This window comes from Camelus ferus, chromosome 20 (genome assembly GCF_009834535.1).
Source record: "Camelus ferus isolate YT-003-E chromosome 20, BCGSAC_Cfer_1.0, whole genome shotgun sequence".
In the NCBI taxonomy this organism is placed as follows: Eukaryota; Metazoa; Chordata; class Mammalia; order Artiodactyla; family Camelidae; genus Camelus; species Camelus ferus.
Window position 1 is genome coordinate 21,043,407 of NC_045715.1, and position 22,240 is coordinate 21,065,646.

Genomic DNA, 22,240 nt, shown 5'->3' on the forward strand with positions numbered 1-22,240 from the left:
CAAACACCTTTCCCCAACTCAGTTTTCATTTTCCAAAACCTCTTCCCCTGCACTCACTTGCCCCATACTTTCCCCAGACTTCTGAACTTTACCACTCCTTCTTCTGGTACCCTGTCTCCAACTGGGTGGTTCCACTTATTGTTGGGTGAGCCTGTCAATGTCTTCAGTGCTCAGGGCCCACTCCAGGCACCCAAGAAATCCACAGCCAGTGTGTCTGCCTGTCTCCCTGTCATTAACCAGGCTCTTGTGAGGACAACAGCCTCGGCCCAGGCCTCAAGCGGCAGAGATAAGGAGCCTCTGCAGAGCCCCTGCCCCCCTAATTTATACAGAAACTGGACCCACTAATCCTCCAAGATTTGCGGCTGGGGAGCTGCAGATAAGGTCATCTGCCATTAAGGAGCAACGAACAATGGAAACTTTGGAAAGCGGAAGAGAGAAGGCAGGCAGGTTGTCTTGGCCTGCCGAGTCTTCCGGCTGGGGCAGATGCCTGGGTGAGAACTGCTTTTTTAACTCTTTAACAAACACAGCCAGAAAGTGCCCATTTCGCTCTCAATCTTTATTCTTGGTTTCTTGCTGTTACCCAGATAATTAATAAAAATCAATCACGCAAAACTGGGTCCCAGCCTCTCCTTTTGCTCCCAGCCCACCTCCCCAGTTGCGGGCACAGGTCTGGGGTGGGGGGGCTGAAAGTGGCTAATGCCACAGGGAGGAAATGAAAACTGGCTCAGAGAGGGGAAGCCCCAAAAGAAAGAGAAATAAATTAAAAGCCTTCCCATCCCCTCCAGCCAGGGTTCAGTTCCTTTCTCCAACACCCCAGGGAGACACGAAAGCAGCATTGACATCTGTCTCCTCCCGTGTCTGGTTAGAATGGTACAGAGGGGCTGCAGGGGGCTGGGTGGGGCCAGGACCACTGAAGAATGTACCAAGAGGATGAGGGGAAGCAGAAATGTGGAGAGCAAACTGGCCTCCAAGAGTGTGCTCAACCCTGGACACCTGGACACGGGCAGGGATGAGACCTCTGAGTGAGAAAAGTCCAGCCTCCACAGACAGGAGGCTCCATAGGAGGGAGGGTGAAGGTGCTGAGGAATGTTCCCAGTACAAGCCTGAGAGGAATGTTCCAGGCATCGGCTTCCAGCCAGTGTGAGGAGTCCTCACAAATGGATGAGTCCACTAAATCCATGGACTTCTGGACTTGGGGGTGAGGAATTGTTCCACAGAACAGATGAGTCCACTGGCCAATGTGGGGTGGAGAGGGAGAGAGGACCACAAAGGACGAGGGTCCACTGGGGACAGGATGGAGTGTTCCTACCCTGGTGTAGACTGAGCCACTGGAGATGAGGGGGAGGCAACTGTCCCACACACAAGATGGCACAGAAGGTGGGGGTCAGAGGGGAGATTGCACCTAGGCAAGAGAGTCCGTGGTGGGGCTGGGAAGGGGGCAGGGGGGGGTGCTATAACCACGTTCACTTCAAAAGTTGAAGACTCCAAAGAGGAGAACAAGTGGGGAGGAGGGGAAATGAGGAACAGGGCTTGGCCTGGTTTCAGGCCCACTGGGCTGGTAGGTGTGGAGAAGGTGGGGGGTAGCCGGGAGGGGAGCTCAGAGCCGGGCCTCGCCCACCCCTCCAGGCTTCTTCAGATAGTCACCACCACCCCTGCCATCGGTGGAGATTTCCCGGAAAACGGTGAGCATGGAGTGCCGGACTCTGTCAGCCAGCGCCGGGACGTCGTCTGGTGTCAGCCCTTCTGTGGGCACTGGGGGCAGCACCCGGACCTGACATTGCCCTGGATGGGGGTAGGGGGCGGTGAGCACCATTGCGGCCTATCTACTGGGACTTTGATCACAGGCGGAGCCTGGTTTCTGAGCGCTCCTGCTACTTACTCTCCTCCTTAACCTTTCAGTTCTCTTCCCCTTGCCCTGGACAGCTGCCCTCTGCTCACCAGCTGCCACCTGTTCTCGGAGGTCCTCCTGTACAAAGCCTTCCTCAAACCCCAGTCCAGACACCTCAGTGCCCTGCCAGCCCCTGCTGTCTAGGTTTAGCGTTTACTGCTGAATATTACAGCTTGGCACATGTAGGCTTTATCCTTCCCGCTAGACAGTAGTGGCCCCTCTTGGAGGGACCAAGCGTTACCCACCTAGCAGGATGCAGTGGGTGCTTCATAAATACTTACTGGCTGATGTCACACTAGATGAGCCTGTGGACATCTCACAGTTCTGACACTGCCTGAACCTCCTGCCTCCCGGGGACGTCCCTCTAGCCTCTCCCAGGCCTTCCTGGCCAGCCCCCAATCCCGGATCTGCTCAGAGCCCTCACCCGAAGTGAAGCGGCGCTCCTTCTTGCAGTAGAAGTCTTGATAGGAGGACATGACTATGGGGACGATGGGAACCTGAGGAAGGCGAAAAGCGATCAGCCCACAGCTCCCTTCCGAGGCCCCCACGACAAACCTCTGCCAAGAGAGGAAGGGATGGTGGGGGCTGGGGGCGCAGCAGTAGAAGGGGAAGTAGTAATCACCTGGGCCTGCACTGCAAGGTGGAAGGCGCCACGTTTGAAGGGCAGCATGGAGCCGTTGTGGTTTCTTGTGCCCTCAGGAAAAACCCAGACTCGTACCTGGAAGGGGTCAGAAAATGGCTGTGATGCTGTAATGGGACTTCTGAGGTCTGCTGGCCCTGCACATCAGTTTATTTACAACTGTTCTACTCCTTAACCCTCCAGTTCCCCAGGGTGACTCACGTCCTGTGTGAGCAGGGTCTGGGCGACCTCAGACATGACACTGATGGCATCCCCAGTGCGCTTTCGGTCAATGAAGATGACTCCTGCCAGCCAGCAGGCCAGCCCGGCAGAGCCAGCCCACAGTAGCTCACGCTTGGCAATGGGCACACAGCGCCCTGGCAGTACCTCCATCATCCCTAGGGCAGAGGTGGGGATGAGGTAAGGACCAGAGTGTCACAGGAAGCAGCCTACCTCACCCAGGTCATCACCCACACTACCAGGGACTGGAGATAAAGGAAGAGGCAGACTGAGGGGAGGGGGCAGGGAAGCCCCAAAAAGGAAGAAAGGGCAACTAAAGGTCTATTATCCTGCTTATGAGGGCAGCTCTACTCCAGGGAAAGAGGCCTGGGGAGGGAGCAAGGGTGCAACATCCCAGGTGAGGGAGGCTTGAGGACCTCTGGGGGATGACATCCCGGGGAAGGTTCCAGGAGGGCAGGCATGGCTAGGGGAGGCTGCTCACCAAGCAGGTCCAGGGAGCTCTGGTGGTTGGAGACGACAACGTAGGGCTGGGAGGGAGGGAAGTGGTGAGCCCCTCGCACCTCCACTCGGATCCCATACAGGTACTTGATGTGGAGCATCATCAGACGCAAGATCCTGCGGGGTCAGGGAAGAGGGTTCCAGCGGAATCCGCTGACATCCACCTGCATGCCTCACCTCCCCTCAGCCCCTACCCACACCCCCTTTCTGGGCATCTTTGCATCTTCTCCTCCTTGTCCCTGGGCTCTCTCAGTGTCTCCACATCCGATACCTTCCCCATCCACACTCACTCACGACACTTAGGCTCCCTCATCACCCAACACTCCGACCCTCACTTCATGTTCTCCACGTTGCGCCCTCGCACGGCGCACACGGGGATGGCAAGCACAGCCAGGAAGAGGATCCAGCCATTGTAGAAGGCCATCTTGAAGAAGTACTTGGCACTGGGGCTGCAGAACCATAGAATGGGCAGCAGGAAGAGCAGCAGCAGGAAGAGCAGCAGCAGCAGAGTCCATGCCCCTGGCCACAGCTCCATGCTGGTCACCTGCAGGGGATGGGGCAAAGGACAGTGGGCCTGGCTCCTGGGAGGGGGATGGGGCAGGCAAGGTGCAGAAGGCAGGGTCTGGTAGGGCTCTGGGGACAAGGGCCAGAGACACAGAATAGGGCCAGAACTCTCATCAAAACCTGTCTAGGAAGCCTCTCTAGGCTGGGGGCAGAGGGGATGGGAGCTCAGGCCTGCTCTCCTACCCCTCGCCCTGAAGGCTGCAGATACATTCAGACAAGAGACACAAGACACGGACATCCACAGACACGCAATAATAAAAGGACATTAATAACAACAGCTAACACTTGTAGCTGGTAAGGATCTTATAATGGTCTAGCCCGCCACTGTCCAATATGGTAGCCACCAGCCACATATGGCTACTGAGCACTTGAAATGTGGTCTGGTCTGAACTGAGATGCCAGAAGTGTAAAATACACATTGGATTCAAAAGACTTTGAATGAAAAACAGAAGGTAAAATATCCCATTAATCATCTTTTATATTGGTAACTCTGAAATTTTAAACTTTCGGACATACTTGGTTCAACATACTAAAGTAAATTTCACCCTGTGACTTTTTACCTTTTTTATGTAGCTACCAGAAAATTTAAAATTACATATGTGGCTTGCATTATACTTCTGTTGGACAGGGTTGGTCTATATATTAAGTTAAGCTTTTCAATATGAACCACACAATTTACATTTAAAACTAAATAGGCCCAGAGTGGTTAAAAAACTTACTTGAGGTGATATGATTCCTAAGAGGCACTTCCTAGCTTAAACCTAAGTGGCTGTGCTTCTAACCACTCGGCTACACTGCTGCCTGTCTACACACACACACGTGTACACACAGCAGGGACAGGGAAACTGACAAAACACTCACAGACATTCTCAAGGGCCGACTGGCAAGAATAAAGTCTCCGTCACAAACGCAGACACACACAGGCACATAGGCTGACCTGTCCACACACACACACAAATTTATTATCACACCCATGGCAGATAAAGGATTATAAACGCATACCCAGAAGAACCCCTCTCCACCTAAGCAGGCTCCCTTGTCCCCTTATCTGGACACGACATACCAGGGGTGGCTCTGTCCATTAATCCTGCCTCCACAGACAGGCAAACAAATCCCACCAGCCCCTTCCCTCCCTTCCAGTGACGCTGGAGCACTGTGGTCAGGCAGGTAGCTTGTAGGTGAAAAAAAGAGGGCAAAGAGTAAAAGGGACATCACACCACCTGCCGGGGAGAGGAAAGGGCTCAGGAGGAAGAGGAGCACGCACACAGAACCTGCTTTCTAGACTTTTCCTCCTTCCTCCACTCTGTCCCACTGTTGGGGGCAGGGCCACAATTCACAAAAAACAGTGTTTAGGCAAATAACTGTCACTCACATCAAGGCCAGAGGCACTCCCTTCCAATGACAGAAGGGCTGTGCTCTAAGGTAAGCCCACTGCCAAACAAGGGTAAAGGTAACAGGCAACAGAGGAAACAGGACTCTGCCAGCACTAGGGCAGCAGCGCTGCTCGATCCTACACCCCCCGCCCCCCAGTTTGGATGAGCACTGCTCCCCTGGATTATCTGCAACTCCTAACCCCTCCCCTTTAATCTGTCTTCCACCACGGCAACCACCGATGTTTCTGTTAACAGACCTCGGAGCATATTTTGATCTTGCCTAAAGGCCCTTCTCGACAAGCTTACTTCTGCTTACGTCTTTGGCCACACCGCCAAAAAAGCCTCTTTTGCTCCAGTCAAACTGATTTACTTCAGCTCCTCAGACACACCGTGATCTTTCATGCTTCTGTGCTGTGAACACGCTGTTCCCTCTGGCTGGAATGTCCTTCCGCCTCTTCACTTGTCTCACACACTTCAGTGGCACTTTTTGGAAGTCTTCCTGAACCCCTCCAAGCCTGTGTTTTCATTACACTTTTATCTTAATCACTGGTTTTCAAAGTGTGGAAATGTAGATTCTTAGACCTCACCTCTGATCTGCTGAATCTTGGACATTGGGCCCATCAATCTGTATATTATTTTAAGAAGCCCTTCAGATGAGTCTGATGTGCACACAGGTTTGAGAACCACCCATCCTGACACAAGGCAGGGTGTAACTGCTCAGGGCATTTTTATTTTCCTCCCCAACCTGTAAGCAGCTTAAGGACAGGAACTGTCTTATGCCCAGGGCAGAAGGAAGCAGAGAAGACACTCACTAAACATCTGCTGAACAGATTCTACTTCTGTATACATACCCACACAGCCATAACTAAGGACAGAGACAATGGTTCTAAACAATGAATCAGCTACCCTCCTGAGGACTATCAACTATGAAAAGGCACCAAGAAAGTAATGAACACACCAGACCAAAAAGTAACCTACTCTGAATCTACACATAAGATACGGGGTCACGGTGAAGGCAGAGGGACAACAATCAACACGGCACTTACCATCTCACACACAGTAGAAGCATACAGAATGGGGATTAACATGCCACAGGGGAAAGATGCTGCTGTCATCCAACAGATGCCAACAGTGCAAAGAGTGAGGGACAGACAATGGGCACGGCAGGGCTGACCCTGCGGTGTGCACTGAGTTTCCCGGACAGACGGTTCACAGCCACTGGAGGCAATGTGGGTGAAGAGACAAGAGCCCGCGAGGTCAGCAACGTAAGGCACATGGGGGTGGTTCTTTAGGGACATGGAGACCCAGTTACCTTCTTCTCTAATATTCGACATCAAGTGACCCTCTCCAGAGCAGGACTGTCTGAGGACTTATAAGCCCAGTGGAAGGCAAATGAGGTACTGAGCATACCGCTCATAAAATATATTGTCAATAAAATCATGAAATGAATAGTACGTGTAACCAGAAGCAAGAAGCTATGGACATGTCACGTCAGCACATCATGTGAAGGGACACACATATGTGCACTGTGAACCGAGACTGGGAAAACAAACGCGGTAAACAGGCCAGTCTGATCACAACACGAGTGTGCGCTGGTCAGCTAAGCCACGAGATCCCACACAGAGACGACTGCCTGTGGCAGGGCTGTGGACGTAACCTGTGAGCCCGAACAAACTAAAGTATAACCTTTACAGGTTAAAGTAAACATGCAAAACCATAAAATGTGTAAGAAACATGAAACCACATAATAGACGCAACAGATGAAAAACACACACACGTGAACGTGTTAAGACTGGACAGGAGACATGGGCATCAGATATGAGAACAGGAGATTCTGATGGAAAAGAACACATCATTTCTTCACAGCCCATGGAGAGCATAGGACAACCTAGCTGCACCCAAGCCATTAAACATGTCAAAGGCACACGGACTCCATGTAGAAAACATGGCCCCCTATGAGGCACTGCATGTCAGTAAGGGTCTACAACAGTATAGAAGGCCACAAGAAACAAGAGGTCCCGTGCCTAGAGAGAAACAGAGGTGTCTGAGGGCATTCGTAGGAAGCCAATTCTGCTGGGGGAAGGAGGGCAATACACTGCCTTCTGCCTGCCACAAGCCCCCCAAGATCATGTGGGGCCAAAGGGCAAGAAAAGGAATTGGGAAAGTGTCGGGAATTCCCTCTCCAAGATTCCCCGTCCACACCCCCATCCCAAATTAACAGGGTCTCCATCTCTCCTTCCTCTTGTGTCTCTTCCATCCTTCCTCCCTCTCAGGCCCCCTCTCCTTTCCCCAGCAACCCTCTCCCCAGTCGGCCCTTATCCTTTTCTCACCAATCCTCTCTCCGGTCCGCCCTCCCAGACCCAGTTTTTCCCCCATCCCCTCCTCCTCGTCCCTTTTAACACCCTCCTCCCTCCTCCGCCCATCCCTTTCCTGCCCCCACCTCAGTGGGGTGGGGGGCCTGGGGGGCTGGCCCCCTCCCCAGCCGGGCTGCGGCAGCGGTGGTGGCGGGTGGCTGTGTCTCTGCCTCAGTCGGGGTGTCGGTGCCAAGGGGGCGACAGGATTTGGGGGTGTCCTAGCCCCGGCCGATGGAGGGGAGGTGAGAGTGGGAGGCTGGGCCCATAGCGGTAGGAATGGTGGGGGGTTGTCCCCCCAGCTCCCTCCCTCCCTTCCTGCTGTCTCTCTGAGGGCTGGGGCTGCTGCTGCCGCTATCCCCCGCCACCCCTCCCCACGCCCGCTAGTTTCCGGGGCTGGCCAGGAAGTAGGGGGCGGTGATGGGCGCTGTGTTTTGCCAATCGCCTCCCGGGGACCCAGGCATCTCCTCCCCACATCTTTCAGTAGTCTCTTGCTAGCTCCTCCCCACGGGAGCTCGCCCTGGCTCTGCCTCCCTCGCACTGGCCTTCTCTGCCTCCAGCTGTATTTTTTTTCCCACAGTTTCCCTTCAGCACACATGCCTTGGGTGCCCCGTGGTGCTGTATTCCTTCCGTGACCCGGTCCTTCTCATTCTCCATCAGCTCTCCTCTTAGTCAATTGGTTTCTTCGTTTCTCCTTAACGCCCACATCTGCTACTTATTCCCTCCAATTCCAACCCTTCTCCAACTCCTTCCTCCTGTTCCCTGTTCAAGTCCAAATATTTATCAAGCACCTACTATATGCCAAGCACTGAGTTCTTCACCTCTCTCTTTCTCTCCAGGGCTCCATCTCACCGCAACTTGCCCTCCGGCCCTCTTGCCTGGTCTCTCTGCCCTTTGTCCCCCCACTATCTCCCAGCAGTCCAGCTCCCTCCTCCACCCACTCCCTTCCTGGTCTTTGGAGAGAAGGGATACTCTCAGGCCCTCTCCCTGCTCCTGTCCTCCCCCCATTCCTTAACTTAGTACTTCTTTTCTAGTTCCTTTCCTTCATATCAGTCTCCTTACTCACCGAAGCTGAGACAACTGAGCTGTTTTGCGATTGGCAAAACAGAGCCCATCACCGCCCCCTCTCCGCAAAGCAGAAAAGTACTCTTTTCTTCCAATGGAAATTGGGCATTAGGGTTGCTTTCTTGAAAAATTAAGTGGGGAAGAATGCTGATTCTTCTGGGATGAGCATGCCTCCTTAATTTTGTCATCATGTACCTAGCTCTCTCCCCAGCCCTCTTCCCCATACTCCCATCATCCCCTTACCAAGATTACTCCATCACTTCTCCCTTCTTGGTCTCCACCTCTCCCTCTCAATAACTGCCCCTAGACCTCTACATGCCTCCTGAACCTTTACCTCCCCTGCCTTAGACAACTCCCAACTTTTTACCTTTCCTCACTTGAGTCACTTGGACCTTTTATAAGGATGTTGAATAGGCCTCAGCTTGTGTCTGGCCTCCACGTCCTCAGACACCTTTGCCCTGAGAGTTTACACGCCCTGAGCAACAGGATGTAAAGAACACTAATAATGAGAGGGCTGTTACCTAGTCCTGCTCCTTGGGCCACAGTGAGGGCCACAGACTGTAGAAAAGGCCCAAACTCGTAGGAAAGGCCCAGACTCTAGCAGCTAGCCCAACTCCCAGGGGTCCAGCCCGGGAGGAAGACCCCCGGACACAGTACGAGAAGGAAGGGGCGGGCCTAACCCCATTCCGCCGCGGGTCGCCTAAAAGGGGGGCGGGCCTTGCCTCTTCTGCACCCTCACAAGGGGGCGGAGCTAGACCTTTTCTGCTCTTAAGATTTAAAACGGAGTCGAGATCAACTCTGTTCTACTGTGTCACATTAGAAAGGGGGTGGGCATTTAGTTCAGTTCTACTCTGTAAATCACCTAGAGATGGGCGGACTGAGTCGTCCAGATGAGGGAGATGGGTTAACACCAGCGCTGCAAATCGAGGTTGGCACCATCCAAAAGTCGGGCTAATCCCAGTTCTGCTCCCTTCTTCACTAAGAGGGAAGGGCAGACCCAAACTCTGTCCTCTACGTCACCGAAGGAGGCCGGAGCCATTTTGAACCCTGCGACCCCAGTATTTGTCCTCTTTTCCGAGCTCTTCGCCGTCTTTTCCGATCTCGGCCAATCAAGGGCGAAAGAAACGGCCCAATCAGCCGAGAGAGTCCACAGCCGGAGGACCCGGATGAGGCCGAGCCGAGGCCTTTGAACCCAAACCCCGCCAATTGTAGAGCAGTCACCATGGCGACAAGAGAGAGGTGAAGGGGTGGGACCCGAGGAGGCTCAACCCTTACAGGATTGGCCCACCCCTTCCCGCCGCCTGCTGCGCACGCGCATTTTACCTAGCCACCATTTTCCGTCGAGTTCTAGCCAACCAATTGCTTTGGAGTCATACGCTCCAAAGTCCAATAGGAATGCGGACGTTCTCTGAAAGAGGAAGTAGAGGCAAAAAAGGGGTTTTGGTGGGCGAGGTCTATGTGGTCTTGAGCCAATTGCCTCTGGCCTTTGGTTATGACGGGCAGCTACTCGGACGAATAAAGCCTTCCCTGGCAGTGCGACAGGACGTATGGAGTTGTTACCAATCCCTTGGCACTGCATACTGACGTCGACTGTACCAGCCAATAGTCAGTGTGCAAGGGCCGGACCGCGCAAACCTCTTTCCACCCCCCACCCTTTGGACCAATTCTTTCTTTAGGCCCTGTGTGATTGGCAGGCACTCAGGCCAATAGTGATTAGAAAACCTTGAAGCCTGCCCAAAGATCGTGGGCAGGAGGCGGTTTCTCGTTTGCTGGGGCGTTTGTATGTTTGTTTCGGGGGATTGAGGGGTACGAGGGGGCGAAGCAGAACTGGTCATGGCAGCGGCGGAGGAGGAGGACGGGGGCCCCGAAGGGCCAAACCGCGAGCGGGGCGGGGCGGGCGCGACCTTCGAATGTAATATATGCCTGGAGACTGCTCGGGAAGCTGTGGTCAGTGTGTGTGGCCACCTGTACTGGTGAGACTCTGGGACGGGCGCGAAAAGGAGTGGGGTTCACCTCCATACCCGGGAGGCTGGGGGCGCGGGGACCATACAGTCATATGGATACTCGGAGGGCACAGTCTCATAGGTGAGGCCTGAGGAGGGGGTCTTACGTCTTTTTGGGCATGTGTGGGCGAGAGGGTCACGTCTGTACAGAGAAGACCTGGGAGAGGGGAGTGATAGGAATTAGGAGCTGAGGCGTATGGTGTGTTAAGAAGTGTGGCGCCGCGCCGGGGGTGGGCACCAGACATCTGTGCAGGTGAGACCCTAGCCACCTTACCCTTGGGAAGGATCTTAGCTGTACAGGTGGATACGGACTAGACTCAAAGGTCAGGAGAGGCACGCATCAACTGAGTTGGGGGAGATCTAGAGAATCTAGGGAATGTGAGGTTACATTCAGGTGAGAGATGGGAAGAGGTGGTATGGCAAACTGGGGACAAGGGCACTGTGGAGGGGCAGCCCCCAGGGGTTAAGGAATTGTGGAAATAGGGATTTTATTGGGCATAGGAGAGAGGAAAAGGAGTAGTGGGGTAAGTGCTAGTAAAAGAGGGTTTGGTTTGGGAGTGATGAGGGCAAGGATGGGGACTGGGGCTGAAAGAGTAGATCTGGAAAAGTGTGCTTGAAGAGTGGAAATTAAGTCCAAAGACAGAGAAGGGAGGGGGAGAATGTGTGTGTGTGTGTGTGTGTGTGTGTGTGTGTGTGTGTGTGTGTGTGTGTGTGTGTGTGTGTGTCTTGGGGGAGAGGAAACGGTTGAGCATGTTGAGGATGGATGTACCTCTGAGGGGAAGTCAGAGAACCAGGAAGGCTGAGTTGGCTGGCCTGGTAGAGGTTGTGGAAAATATGAAAAGAAACAGCAGGTAATACCTGGGAAGAGGGGGCGAGATGGGACTGAGGTTGGGTCTGTGTCTCTCTTTTGTGTAGCTGGTTTGACCTTTCTTTTTTCCCCCTTCCAGCTGGCCCTGTCTTCATCAGGTGCGTACTCAGAGGATATGAAGAGGGAATTGGGGAGGTCTGAGAAGCTGGAAGACCCTTCTGTGTACTGGAAACCACTACATTTTTTTCCCCCAGTGGCTGGAGACACGGCCAGAGCGGCAAGAGTGCCCAGTGTGTAAAGCTGGGATCAGCAGAGAAAAGGTTGTCCCCCTTTATGGGCGAGGGAGCCAGAAGCCCCAGGATCCCAGGTGAGAGAGGGGAAGTGGTGCCGAGGGAAGGTGGAAGCTTCTGTCCTGGGAGTGGGTGTGGAAGAGGAGGGAATATTTCCTGTTGATAGTCCCTCTCCTCTTCCTCAGATTGAAAACCCCACCTCGCCCCCAGGGCCAGCGACCAGCTCCGGAGAGCAGAGGGGTGAGTCTTGTCTGATTGTGTTCCTTCCTGGCCAAAGACTTGCCCATCTCCCTACTGACTTTCTCCACCTCTCTAGGGATTCCAGCCATTTGGTGACACTGGGGGCTTTCACTTCTCATTTGGTGTTGGTGCTTTTCCCTTTGGCTTTTTCACCACCATCTTCAACACCCATGAGCCATTCCGTCGGGGTACAGGTAAGAGACTTCCCTCAGCTATTACCAGCAAGCCCTCTGAATCCCCCCAGCCCCCGTCCGGGCCTACAAGTGGATGCTCTTTCCACAGCTTTCCTCTCTCCCACAGGTGTGGATCTGAGACAGGGTCACCCGGCCTCCAGCTGGCAGGACTCCCTCTTCCTGTTTCTCGCCATCTTCTTCTTTTTCTGGCTGCTCAGTATTTGAGCTGTGTCTCCTTCCTGCCCACCTCCAGCCAGGGAGAATCAGTATTGGGGGTCTCTGCTGACCCTTCCTTAACCACGGACCCTCCCCTCAACTACTCCCTTTCTCTTGGCTAAGGCCAACCCCGGCCACTTTCTGGGAGGGTGTGGGGAGGAGGAGTGACATCTGTGCATAGGATGGGAAAACCTTTGCTCTGAACTGCTCCGTCAGTAGCATCAGAACTCCCAGCTCTGAGAGAGGAGGACGGACGGAAGAGACTATCTGTCTCTCCTCTCCCGATCCTCCACTCTCCCCAGCATTTCTTGATTTGATGTTGACAGGTGGGCAAGGCTCCCTCTTTCTCTTCCCCACAGCCTCCTTGTTGATTTAATTTAATTTTTCTCTCCCCAGTGTCTAACGTGGGTTTTGACTCTTAAGTGCTTCCTTCCCCTCACTACCTCCTTTACTACAAATTCAATAAACAAGGTGAGATCTAGTCATGGGAACTCTGCCCACCTTGGCCCGTCCCTCCTTCCTTCCATGACAGGAACATCTTCTCCCCAACTTGCGTAGATTTTGGTGTGGTGTGGGGAAGCATGCGCTTGAGCCCCTCTCCTTCAGGGCTCTCAAGCGTGCAGGGGGTGAGGGTGTCTCACACACACACACACACACACACGAGTGAATGGGGCAAGACGTGTCAGGTGTTTACTCATCGCAGTTTGTGGGAGGCTCTGGTTGTGGAAGAAAGTCTGGGGAGGTGGGGTAGAGATTATACAGCGGGGAACTGGTCTGGGGCCAGAACACAGGGTGGGAGAAGGAAAAGGGAGCTGATGGTTGGGGTCAGGCTTCGGGCCCCTCAAGGCCCTCCGGCACTGCTCTCCGCTGCCTCGGGCTCCTCCTGCTGATTCAGTTCTGCACGCTCCTCCTCTTCCTCCTCCTGGTTTTCTGGGGCCTTCCTGGGGAGGAGGATTGGGTAGAGTCCCGCACATGGTTTCTGGCGCTCCATCATTCCTCCCCCTACATCCCTCCTTGCTGCCTGGAAGCCCTCCGTCTGAGGTGTCTGTCTTTTCCCACTCACCTCTCCTCTCCTCTGCGTTGCCGCCTGTGCCACACAATGACCCCAATGAGCAGGGCAGCTGTCCCCAGGCCTCCCAGGATCCCCAGGGCCAGGGCTAGAGTTCCCAGCCCTGGCTCTGCCACAGAGCCTGTAGCAAGATGGGGAGAATTGAGGGCACAGCCCCCTACTCACAACTCCTTTCTCCTCGACCATCCCCTCAGTGACACTAAGGTCTGTCTGCTTCTCTTTGACTTTATCCAGCACCTCACCTGCAGTTGGTCCCTCTTCGCCTGTTTCTAGAAAACAAAGTCAGAAGGAAAGTCTTCAGTTTGAGAGTGGGCTATTCAGTGGGAGCCCCAGTGGGGTCTTTTCCTTTCTTAGGTCAGTTCAGAGGAGAGGGGACAGGCCGGGCCGTTCTCTGGTTACAGTTTGGGTCAGGCAGAGGAGGCCTGGGTGTGGCTGCACTGAGGGAAGTGTGGGGTGGCCCCTGGGGACCGTACCAGAATGGAGAAGGGAACTGGAGCCTGCACTGTCCCTCAGGGTCCCTGGGATTTGGAGAGAGGTCTTCTCACCAGTAATGCTGATGCTGACAGCACGGCTCTCCTGGGGCCGGTGGCTGGGATGGGTGGCCACGCAGCTGTAGGTTCCCTGGTCCTCAGGCCCGACCTCAGGGAGGAGCAGCACAGGGCTGGCGGGGAGGGGCAGGGGCATACCCTGGCGGGGAAAGGGGGACAGGGAACAATCAAAACCCCTGTCCACACACCCCATACTCCTGCTGCTGCCTCCACATCCTCAGACACCCTCGTCTTCCCCAGCTCCCCACCTGCCTCTCTCTCCATGAGCCCTCTGCCCTCCTCCTTGCCAATTATGTATCCCTCTACCTCCCAGTCCCCTCTCCTGGTCACTCACATCCTTGATCCAGTGGATTTGAGGCGGGGGCTGGGCAGGGGCTTCACAGGTCAGGGTCACGGTACCACCGGGAGCTACTGCTCCACCTTCTGGCTCTACCACCAGCTGGACCTCCTCCAGTGGTACAGGCTCTGGGGGTTGAGAGTCACACCTGTGTGTGGTCACAGCGACCATCCGACCATCCGTTGGCTAAACCCTTCCTTCCCTGAGGGTCATACTTCTGACATGTGCTCACCCAGGCTTGGGGCCCTCCCCACCTCTGCTCTCACCCAAGACGCTGAGCTGGATGGGGGCCGTGTGCAGGGCTCGGCGCCGTGGAAGGCCAGGGCTGAAGCTGCAGGAGAAGGAGGGGTGGGGAGCTCCTCCCTGGGCTGGGGTCACCATCAGCTCCGAATGGAGTGTGAAAAGCCCCGTCTCAGGGTGTCTCCTGGTCTCTTCCTTCACAGACACTCCTACAGTGGGTGGAGAACAAGGCAAGACATTCCAGGGGGGCATGGGGGAGGGGTCAAAAAGAAGGCAGCCAGGAGGGGGGAACTTGGGGCTCACCTTTGCCATCAGGTGTCAGGGTTTTCCCATCCAAGTGCCAGCTAAGAGTCCCTGCAGGGTAGCCCCCCTCGGACACACATGTCCCCACCTGGGGAAAAAGACCTCATCATCTTTGAAAATAAGAGAATCACAGGGGAAAGGTATAGCTCAGTGGTAAAGTGTGCACTTAGCACACACGGGGTCCTGGGTTCAATCCCCAGTGCCTCCATTAAAGCGGAAATAAATAAACTGAATTACCTCCCCCATCCCCAAGGGAAAATAAAAAGGAAAATAAAAGAATCCATACACATAGACACAGCTACACCCCCCTCCCATCCTCAGGACCCCTTCCTATGCCTCCCCTTTTCTTCCACTACCTTACTGGGAACACCAGCCATGAGTTCGGAGGCAGGATCAACAATTTCTGGCTTCCCAGGAATCTCTGAAGGAGGGAAAATTCCAATCAGAGGTTGTTTGCAGCTTTGAAGAGTCGCACACCCCGGGTGCGGGAATAGGGGGTGCAGCTGAATCAGGGTCTCTCGTGCCAGGGCCAAGGAGTCAAGGGCTGGGGTAGAAGGCTTTTCCTTAGATGAGAGGTGGGCCTTGAGGAAGGCCCTGGAACCTTACGGTAGACTCGGACTCGGTAGTTGGACTTGGTCTCCTTTCCATGCCGGCTCGTTGCCCGGCACCGGAAGGTCCCCTCATCCTGGATCCCAACAGCTGGCAGGAGGAGGGAGCCGTTGGGGAGGACACGGGCCACGCTATCCCAGGGCCCTCCCTGGGGAGATAAGACCTTCCAAGCTTCTGTCCGGCCTGTGTTCTGGGAAGCAGAACAAGCCCTTCAGGAAAGGACTCACAAGGCAGACAGGTGGGGAGGAGGGGATGTGAATCGTCACCCATCTCCCTGGAAATGGGGAGACTGCGACAGGAGCCCCACTTACCAGTTTCCATTCCAGCTGCTGCGGTGGTTTCTTGGGGGCCCCCTTACAGTTCAGCACCAGTGGCTTCCCAATCCGGGCTGAGATGTTTCGATCCCCTACTACTGCCCCTGGGAGACAGCACCACGATAGAGGGGCAGGAAGGGAGATGGGAGCTAGTAAGACTAGAACAGGGTGGACGAGGGAGACTGGAAAGCAGTACCCAGGTTCCCAGAAAGTTGTGGGGAGGTCTGGGGAGAGGGGCAGAGTGCTTTCTGCCTGGAGAATCAGTGTGTGGGGAGTGGCTCACCCCACAGACCGAGGACCAGCACCCAGGCTCCAGCTGCTACCATCCTGCTTCTGTCCCAGTTTCCTGGCTCTGTCTGCCCCTCGCTGCTGTGGCCACCACCCTAGGTGGGGCTTGTACCCTCTCCCCAGCCCCCATCTCTCCAGTCCTGTCCCGTCACAGGGAATGCTAGGAATTTGTGCCTCTTGGACAAGAGTCCTTCAGGTACTAGGAGAAACAATTGTCACCCCACCCCTGGGCACTGCCAGCCTCTGGGCACAACCACATCCACGGGGGTGGGGAGTACATCTCTTTGGGTAATCCCCAGGGCCCAACGTATTCCATCAGTCCACTGAGGGCTGTCTCTTGGAGGACTGGACCCCTATCTTGACTAGGCAAGGTTGCTAGGCAGCAGGGTTCAGGACTGGCTGTTTCCTGTGGAGAGGAGGCTGGGGTGAAACCTGGGGCCTGTGTGATGAGGGCAAGGCTGGGGGACTCAGGGGGAACACTTGTTTGGGGGGCTTTATGAGAGAAAAATATTTTTTTCTGGGGTTTCTCACGTTTTTGAAAAGAATTCTCAACTAAACCCAGGGAAAAAAGCAATTTCTTTATTCAAAACTGCGTTTTTTGTTTTTTTGTTTTTCTGTGAAACTACAAGTTTACAAGTGAGGAGAGAACTGCCCCCGGCCCATGCCTCCCACCCCAACCCATCACACTCCCAACCTGCCCCCTAATCCTGCCCAGATCTCTGACGAGAGGGGTTCCCCACTCTTGTAAAATCCTGAGGATGTTTGAGGGGTTCAGATGGTAGGGTTCAGGGCCAAGAATGGGACAGTGATTTTACTTTCCCCACACCTGGCTTCTTGCGGCCTCCCTCCTCTCTCCCCACCTTCTTGATTTTGGATTGAGAGAAAAAAAAAGATACCTTATTTCTGGGGAAATACACAAACACCCAACCCCATATTTAACATATTTGGCAATAACCCCCTCCCCATTCTTCCCCCTCCAATCTGCAAATAGTTAAAAAAAAATTTAAAGACGTGTCACTCACAGGGGAAGGTGGCATTTGCTCAAAATGACTGAGTCCAGCCCTGCCTAAAGATTGTGGGAAGAGAGGACAGGCTGGCAGAGCAAACCCCTGACTGACCTTGACTGCCTCCACACCAGGTGCAACAGAAAACTGCCTGCACAAGCAAAGAACACCTAAGTGACTTCACAAGCAAAGGAGAACATTCCTAAGTGATTTTAGGGGGGCAGGCTTGGTGCCCTGCTAAATGCACTTCCTGACAGACAGGACTGGAGCCAGGCAGGCCTCTTCACCAGTTCTATTTGTTCCCCTTTCTCTTATCGTGACCCCTTTGGCTATCACCCCTAATATGGGAAAGCAATAAAAAAAAATTTATAAAAACATCTACTTCTCCAAACTAAATTAAAAATTAAGAACCATCACCACGAACAACACCCCCCCCCCCAAATAAAAAAAAAAATACAGATGGATCCCAGGGTTATTTTTTCTTTCCTTTTAAAAAAAAAAGTTCAACCCCAAAGCCCAGTCAACAATTCCCTAAAGTAGCAGAAACTCCCTCCGAGGTAGATATCTGAGTCAGACACTCTCGTCCACCGAGCGATTCTATTGGTTTAAGATGAGCTGCGTATGAGGTAATAAAGCCGTCTGGAGGGGCCGGGGGCGGGGAGGCACGGGGGGCGTGGCCCATGTCCTCTGTCCAGAAGTCGAGTCCCCATTTTTGGCATCTCTGGTCGGGCAGGGCTGGCGTCTCCACAGATCCCAGAGCAGATAAGTGGGGTGGGGGAGGGAGAGTGGGGGAGCCCAGAGAGAGAGAGACAGACAATAGTTGTATGTGTGTATGAGAGAGAGAGGAGAGAAAGATCTGAAAAATAGGATTCTATGTGTGTGTTTCTATGGGAGAGAGAAAAGAATGGAAAAAGGGGAGACAGACTCCACTCTCCCCTTAGGGGACCTTATCTTCCCTGCCATGTAGTCAGCACCCCCAGCACTGAGAGAGTCCAGCCGGGGATGGGATGACCCCGTTTGCCCTTCTCTGTCTTGTGCTTCTCCTGTGTCTGGGTTTTGTCCTCTGGATGCCTGCGTCCTCTTCAAGAGTTGCCTTGTGAGCCCCCACCCCTGTGGCCCTGAGGGGCGAGATCAGTTGGAAGTGTCAGAGTGAACGCTCCCTGGTCCCTCCGTTGGGGATGTCACTGAGGATGGGGTCACAGCCTCCTGCCAGCCGCCATTTGCCTGGAAAAAGAGACAGACACCCATTGAGTTGGGGGAGGGCTTTGGGAAACCCAGCATGGGGGATAACACTGCCGGGGGAAATGCCCTCTGGTCCAGGCTAGAGAGTCCTGCTGGTGCGAGGTGGAGAGAGGGGGCTTCAGGTACTCACTCACCCTCATTTCCCGAGGGCTATATATCTGGCCTCCCGCGAGGTTATCCCCATAGCCCCCTGGCCCCATTGAGTGTCGGAGTGATTCCACCTGCAGACAACAAAGTGACAGTGAGAAGCCTCAAAAGAAGAAAGTCTCAGATCCAAAAGTAGGGACACTGAGTTTGGGAAAGCCCTGCTCAAGGGGAGATGGACCACCTGACCTGGGAGGCAGAATAGGAATCTCCGTTGAGCCCGGGCATCCCCAGAAACATGTCACCGGATCCTGAGAGATTGAAAGAGCCGCCAGAGCCTGGGGGGAGCAGAGAGGGAGTTAGGGAGGAGTGTAACAGAGCCTGTGATGGCAGACAGGAGACTCACCACCGCTCTGAGTTTTCAAAAAGCTCTCTCAACTAGCGCTGAGGGTGCGCCACCATACACAAATTACCCACAAAGCAACACTACAACACTATGAAAGAGCAGACCGTTCCTGAGTCTCCCCTGGCCACTTTCTGGAAGAAAGGCTAAAGTAATTTCACTGGAGCAGCCTCTGTTCCGATATCCTCACCTCGTCTCAGCTCCGTCCCTCTCACCCCAAAAGGCACCCTCCTCTCTGCTAGGATCCTGCCTAGTTAGGAAGTGGGAACAAAAGCAGGAAGTGTGCAAAACAGCCAGACAGGCTGGCAGCGGGATCCACCTGCGGAGGAAGGGGGTGTTGGGGAGCTTGTGCGGCTGTGGCCTCCCTGGGTGACTGACACAGCGGTCTTGACAGCATATATATTTGCCTCCTCTTGGAACTTTCCAATATTTTTCTTATAGCGAATCCGCTTGTTGCCAAACCAGTTGGAGACCTGGGGGGTGTTGGGCAGAAAGGAGGGTCAGGTGGGAACCTGTCCCTCTGTAAACACCTCAGTCAACAGGATTGGAGAGCCAGCTTTTCACCCCAAAACTCCTCCCCAAGCCTCCCCAATACCTGAGAGACAGTGATTCCACACTTCTTGGCGAGCTCCTCCTTGGCCTCCTCACTAGGATATGGGTTACTCAGGTGGGAGTAGAAATACTCGTTCAGGACCTCAGTGGCCTGTTTGCTGAAGTTACGGCGTTTTCGTCTACAGAGGAGAGAGGGGGTGATGAGGAGGGTGTCGGTGTCCCAGCAGGGCCACTCTTAACTCCAGAGGGCACCACTGTCATAGAGTAGTGTGTGTGATGCAATGTGGTGGCCCAGAGGCTTGGAGTCGAGTGAGAAGGAGCGTGGTGCTGGGGACTGGCCTGGGGCCCTGGGCCCCACCTGGCATCCAGGAAGCGGGAACGCAGGATCATGACAGCCTCGCAAGTGCTCTGTTTGAGCTGCATCTGGATGGCGCTGAACTTCCGATGGATGATGCTCACCATGCGCTCCATCTCCTTGGGGGCCACGGGCCGTGTGCGGCTCTGCTCCCTCAGCAGGTTCATGACATGGGTTGTGAACTCATTACATGCCTGCAGGGGGTGCCCGTGGCCTGGTGAGGAGGAGCCTAGGCATCCCCTCTAAGGGCCACTGCCTCCACCCACTCCAGCTGCCGCACCTCACCTGCTCATACTTCTCCAGCTCTGAGTGGTAGATGTGGCGGATCTGGGCAAGTTTGCTGCGATAGTCCGAGTGTTCGATGGAGTTGTCAGGGGACACACCGCCCCCGGAGGCTGCAGCCGCTGCAGCTGCTGCCGCTGAGCCACCCCCTTTCTCCGGCCCAGCCACGCCCTCTGCCAGAAGCATGTTGTCCAAGCGCATCAGCTGTGGGTCCACAGGCTCCTCCTCTTGGGAGCTCCGAATGCTGAGGCCTAGTGTGCAGGGGAGTGGACTCAGGGGCCCAGGGACCCCACACCCAGCTCTCAGCCCTCCTGGTGCCTCCTAGAGACCCAAGTTTCCAGGTGTGTGTTCCCTCCCCAACGCCCCTCAGCAACCTGCCTGACCCCCACTTTCCTCAGGGCCCCAAGTTGTCAAACTCTTGGCCTGAGCCCTAGAGTGAACAGGGTTCTGTCCCAGAGTTGAGGAATCAGGGGGGCCTACATACCGGTTTTCTCCTTGATTTCACACAGGACACTAAAAAGAGCAGGCTTCATTCGGTGGCAGTTTAGGGCATGTTTCCTTGGAAGGAATGGGAGAGAAAAGTTGAGAGGCTACAGAAATGGTGGGGGGAGTGGGAAAGACACAAAACCACAAAATGACACACCCATGAATGTGAGAGAAGGGAGCCTGCGGATAAGAGGAAAGGTGATGGGTAAATGTGCGGCAGGAGAAAGCAGGGTTGGGGGCAGAAAGGAGTTGGGGGGTTCTTGGTAAGAGATCAGCTCCCAGAATGTGGAGATGCCAGGGAAGCTGCTTGGCTTTGGGTGGACGGAGGGACGGTGCAGCAGGCTAAAGGCACCACGGCCAGGTTGAGGGTGGTGGGAGACAGTCTAGAAGGGTAGAGAGAGGGAGTCTGGGGGTGACTGCAGAAATGAGGGTGACTAGGTAGATTTCAGAGGAACAGAGGAGGAGGCTGGGGAGGAGAAGAGGCAGAGTTGGAGGTGCCAGAGGGGGTTCAGGGTGCTGAGCTGAAGTGGGGAGTTCAATACAGAGGTGTGTGAGGGGTCCTGGGACTGAGCAGGCTGGGAGGCGCTGATGCTCGCAGTGTCAGCTGAGCAGGGGCAAAGGGTGAGGAGGACCCTTGGAGGCTGGGCCATCGGTGGAGCAGTATGGAAGGAACTCTAGGGAGGGGTATGGAGGCCCCTAGGATGAGGGTGAGCTAGAGAGTTAGGGGAGAAGACAGCATAGCACTTTCTTAGTCTGGGAGCCAGAAGGAGGCTCTGGAGATGGGAGATGTTCCAGGGGAGTGTGGGGGGTCAGTGAGAGGCTGGGGGGCATGAGACCACCTAGGGTTCCCCTTTTTGAAGGTTTCAGGGATTGGAGGTGAAGGGAAATTTGAGAGGGATTGATTATCTCGGGGCTCTCGGGAGTAAGGAGAGGAGAGGAGAGCTGTAGGGTCCTGGGGAGGGTCCTGGAGTTGGGGGCTCCCGTAAGATTCAGACCTTGTGAATGGGGCTTCTGCTAGGTCTGTGTGGGGTCCCGGGTTGGGGGCACTCACTTGGCCTGGGCCTCGTCCAGGCTCTGGTCGGTGATGGTCATTATCTGCTGCAGAATGTCCCCGATGTCTTGCTTCCCTCGGCCTCCCGGGACCCCCCCGCTACCCCCACCGGGGTCTCCGCCACCGGGAGGCTCGCCAGGGCCCCCAGGCTCCCCACCCACCAATCCCAGGCCCCCCCGGCCCCCGCCAGGAGGGGGCGGCCCCAGCAGCCGCTCGTCCATAGTTGGGGGGGGCCCTGAGGCCCCCTCCCTGCTCCGCCCCTCCCCCCCGCCTGGTTACTCCCCCCCCCCAAACTCGCTGGGGCCGCTGCTCCCTCCGCCCCAGCCCCCGCCCGTCTCCCCACCTCCCGGCTTTCCCGGGGGTTCGCCCCGGCCCTGAAGGGAGACCTGGGGTACCGTCTGGTCCCCCCACAGGAGACCCCGGCCCCCGGCGGCGGAGAAAATGGAGCCGGAGAGAGAGAGGAGGCCCAAGCGGGGGTGTGTGTGAGAGAGAGGGAGGAGGGAGGAGGGAGGAGGGGGGAGCGAGGGAGGGAGGCTGGGGGAGGGGAGCCGGGGAGGAAGAGGAGGGGAGAAGAGAGGAGGAACAGGGAGGAGCTGGGGGCGGAGAGAGACACACAGAAACAGAGGAACTGAGACCGAGTGGAGGAGGGGAGAGGGGACGAGGGGAGGAGACTAGCCCGTGGGGAAAATAAGGGAAGGCCCCAGGGGCTGGACTTCTGTGGCCTTGGAGGAGGGCGTATTGGGGG

At 55.2% G+C, this 22,240-nt stretch overlaps 5 protein-coding genes across 9 annotated transcripts in view; 2 read left to right on the forward strand and 3 right to left on the reverse strand.

Moving 5' to 3' along the window:
• EGFL8 (EGF like domain multiple 8) overlaps positions 1 to 612 on the forward strand; it is a 2,782-nt gene extending 2,170 nt beyond the window's left edge. Inside the window, exon 9 of the mRNA XM_006178806.3 lies at positions 241 to 612. Within this exon, the coding sequence (XP_006178868.1) occupies positions 241 to 290 (50 nt within the window). The 3' untranslated portion in view covers positions 291 to 612. The remainder of the gene's footprint in view (positions 1 to 240) is intronic.
• Positions 536 to 9,710, reverse strand: AGPAT1 (1-acylglycerol-3-phosphate O-acyltransferase 1). 5 transcript variants are annotated; one of them, XM_014554267.2, is made up of 7 exons: positions 9,461 to 9,710; positions 3,581 to 3,789; positions 3,229 to 3,362; positions 2,730 to 2,905; positions 2,511 to 2,606; positions 2,313 to 2,385; positions 536 to 1,782 (listed from the first exon to the last, which is right to left on the reverse strand). In XM_014554267.2, exons 2-7 carry the CDS (start codon positions 3,778 to 3,780, stop codon positions 1,598 to 1,600), a joined length of 864 nt encoding a protein of 287 aa, XP_014409753.1. In that variant the 5' UTR covers positions 3,781 to 3,789; positions 9,461 to 9,710; the 3' UTR covers positions 536 to 1,597. The 5 variants fall into 5 exon arrangements, with proteins under 5 accessions (XP_014409753.1, XP_014409754.1, XP_006178869.3 ...); XM_014554268.2 differs by lacking the exon at positions 9,461 to 9,710 and adding an exon at positions 9,120 to 9,143; XM_006178807.3 differs by lacking the exon at positions 9,461 to 9,710 and adding an exon at positions 8,329 to 8,406.
• A 503-nt stretch (positions 9,711 to 10,213) lies between these two features.
• Positions 10,214 to 12,819, forward strand: RNF5 (ring finger protein 5). Its single transcript, XM_006178811.3, has 6 exons — positions 10,214 to 10,571; positions 11,549 to 11,567; positions 11,664 to 11,776; positions 11,885 to 11,939; positions 12,016 to 12,133; positions 12,240 to 12,819. Exons 1-6 carry the CDS (start codon positions 10,432 to 10,434, stop codon positions 12,335 to 12,337), a joined length of 543 nt encoding a protein of 180 aa, XP_006178873.1. The 5' UTR covers positions 10,214 to 10,431; the 3' UTR covers positions 12,338 to 12,819.
• A 177-nt stretch (positions 12,820 to 12,996) lies between these two features.
• Positions 12,997 to 16,166, reverse strand: AGER (advanced glycosylation end-product specific receptor). The gene is given in 12 exon segments (XM_006178809.3): positions 12,997 to 13,269; positions 13,392 to 13,518; positions 13,640 to 13,666; positions 13,943 to 14,084; positions 14,280 to 14,410; positions 14,549 to 14,731; positions 14,826 to 14,913; positions 15,182 to 15,246; positions 15,432 to 15,624; positions 15,746 to 15,852; positions 16,032 to 16,088; positions 16,091 to 16,166. Coding segments are annotated over 12 exon segments (1,296 nt in total). The 3' UTR covers positions 12,997 to 13,169.
• A 427-nt stretch (positions 16,167 to 16,593) lies between these two features.
• On the reverse strand, positions 16,594 to 21,984 carry PBX2 (PBX homeobox 2). Its single transcript, XM_006178808.3, has 9 exons — positions 21,496 to 21,984; positions 20,443 to 20,516; positions 19,962 to 20,209; positions 19,680 to 19,870; positions 19,365 to 19,500; positions 19,089 to 19,242; positions 18,616 to 18,704; positions 18,417 to 18,503; positions 16,594 to 18,264 (listed from the first exon to the last, which is right to left on the reverse strand). Exons 1-9 carry the CDS (start codon positions 21,714 to 21,716, stop codon positions 18,172 to 18,174), a joined length of 1,293 nt encoding a protein of 430 aa, XP_006178870.2. The 5' UTR covers positions 21,717 to 21,984; the 3' UTR covers positions 16,594 to 18,171.
• Positions 21,985 to 22,240: the final 256 nt, after the last annotated feature.

Bases quoted from the DNA above. Each gene is read 5' to 3' on its own strand.
- AGPAT1 (XM_032462750.1), bottom strand. From the start codon at position 8,131: ATGTGTGCTGAAGGGAAACTGTGGGAAAAAAAATACAGCTGGAGGCAG. The intron at 2,386-2,510 runs GTGATTACTACT...CGCCTTCCTCAG, and splicing joins ACCTTGCAGTGCAGGCCCAG to GTTCCCATCGTCCCCATAGT. The intron at 1,783-2,312 runs GTGAGGGCTCTG...ACCCCCATCCAG, and splicing joins GGAGCGCCGCTTCACTTCGG to GGCAATGTCAGGTCCGGGTG.
- RNF5 (XM_006178811.3), top strand. From the start codon at position 10,432: ATGGCAGCGGCGGAGGAGGAGGACGGGGGCCCCGAAGGGCCAAACCGC. The intron at 11,940-12,015 runs GTGAGTCTTGTC...CCACCTCTCTAG, and splicing joins CAGCTCCGGAGAGCAGAGGG to GGATTCCAGCCATTTGGTGA. The intron at 12,134-12,239 runs GTAAGAGACTTC...TCTCTCCCACAG, and splicing joins GCCATTCCGTCGGGGTACAG to GTGTGGATCTGAGACAGGGT.
- PBX2 (XM_006178808.3), bottom strand. From the start codon at position 21,716: ATGGACGAGCGGCTGCTGGGGCCGCCCCCTCCTGGCGGGGGCCGGGGG. The intron at 20,517-21,495 runs GTGAGTGCCCCC...ATTCCTTCCAAG, and splicing joins CTGGACGAGGCCCAGGCCAA to GAAACATGCCCTAAACTGCC. The intron at 19,871-19,961 runs GTGAGGTGCGGC...CACCCCCTGCAG, and splicing joins AGCTGGAGAAGTATGAGCAG to GCATGTAATGAGTTCACAAC.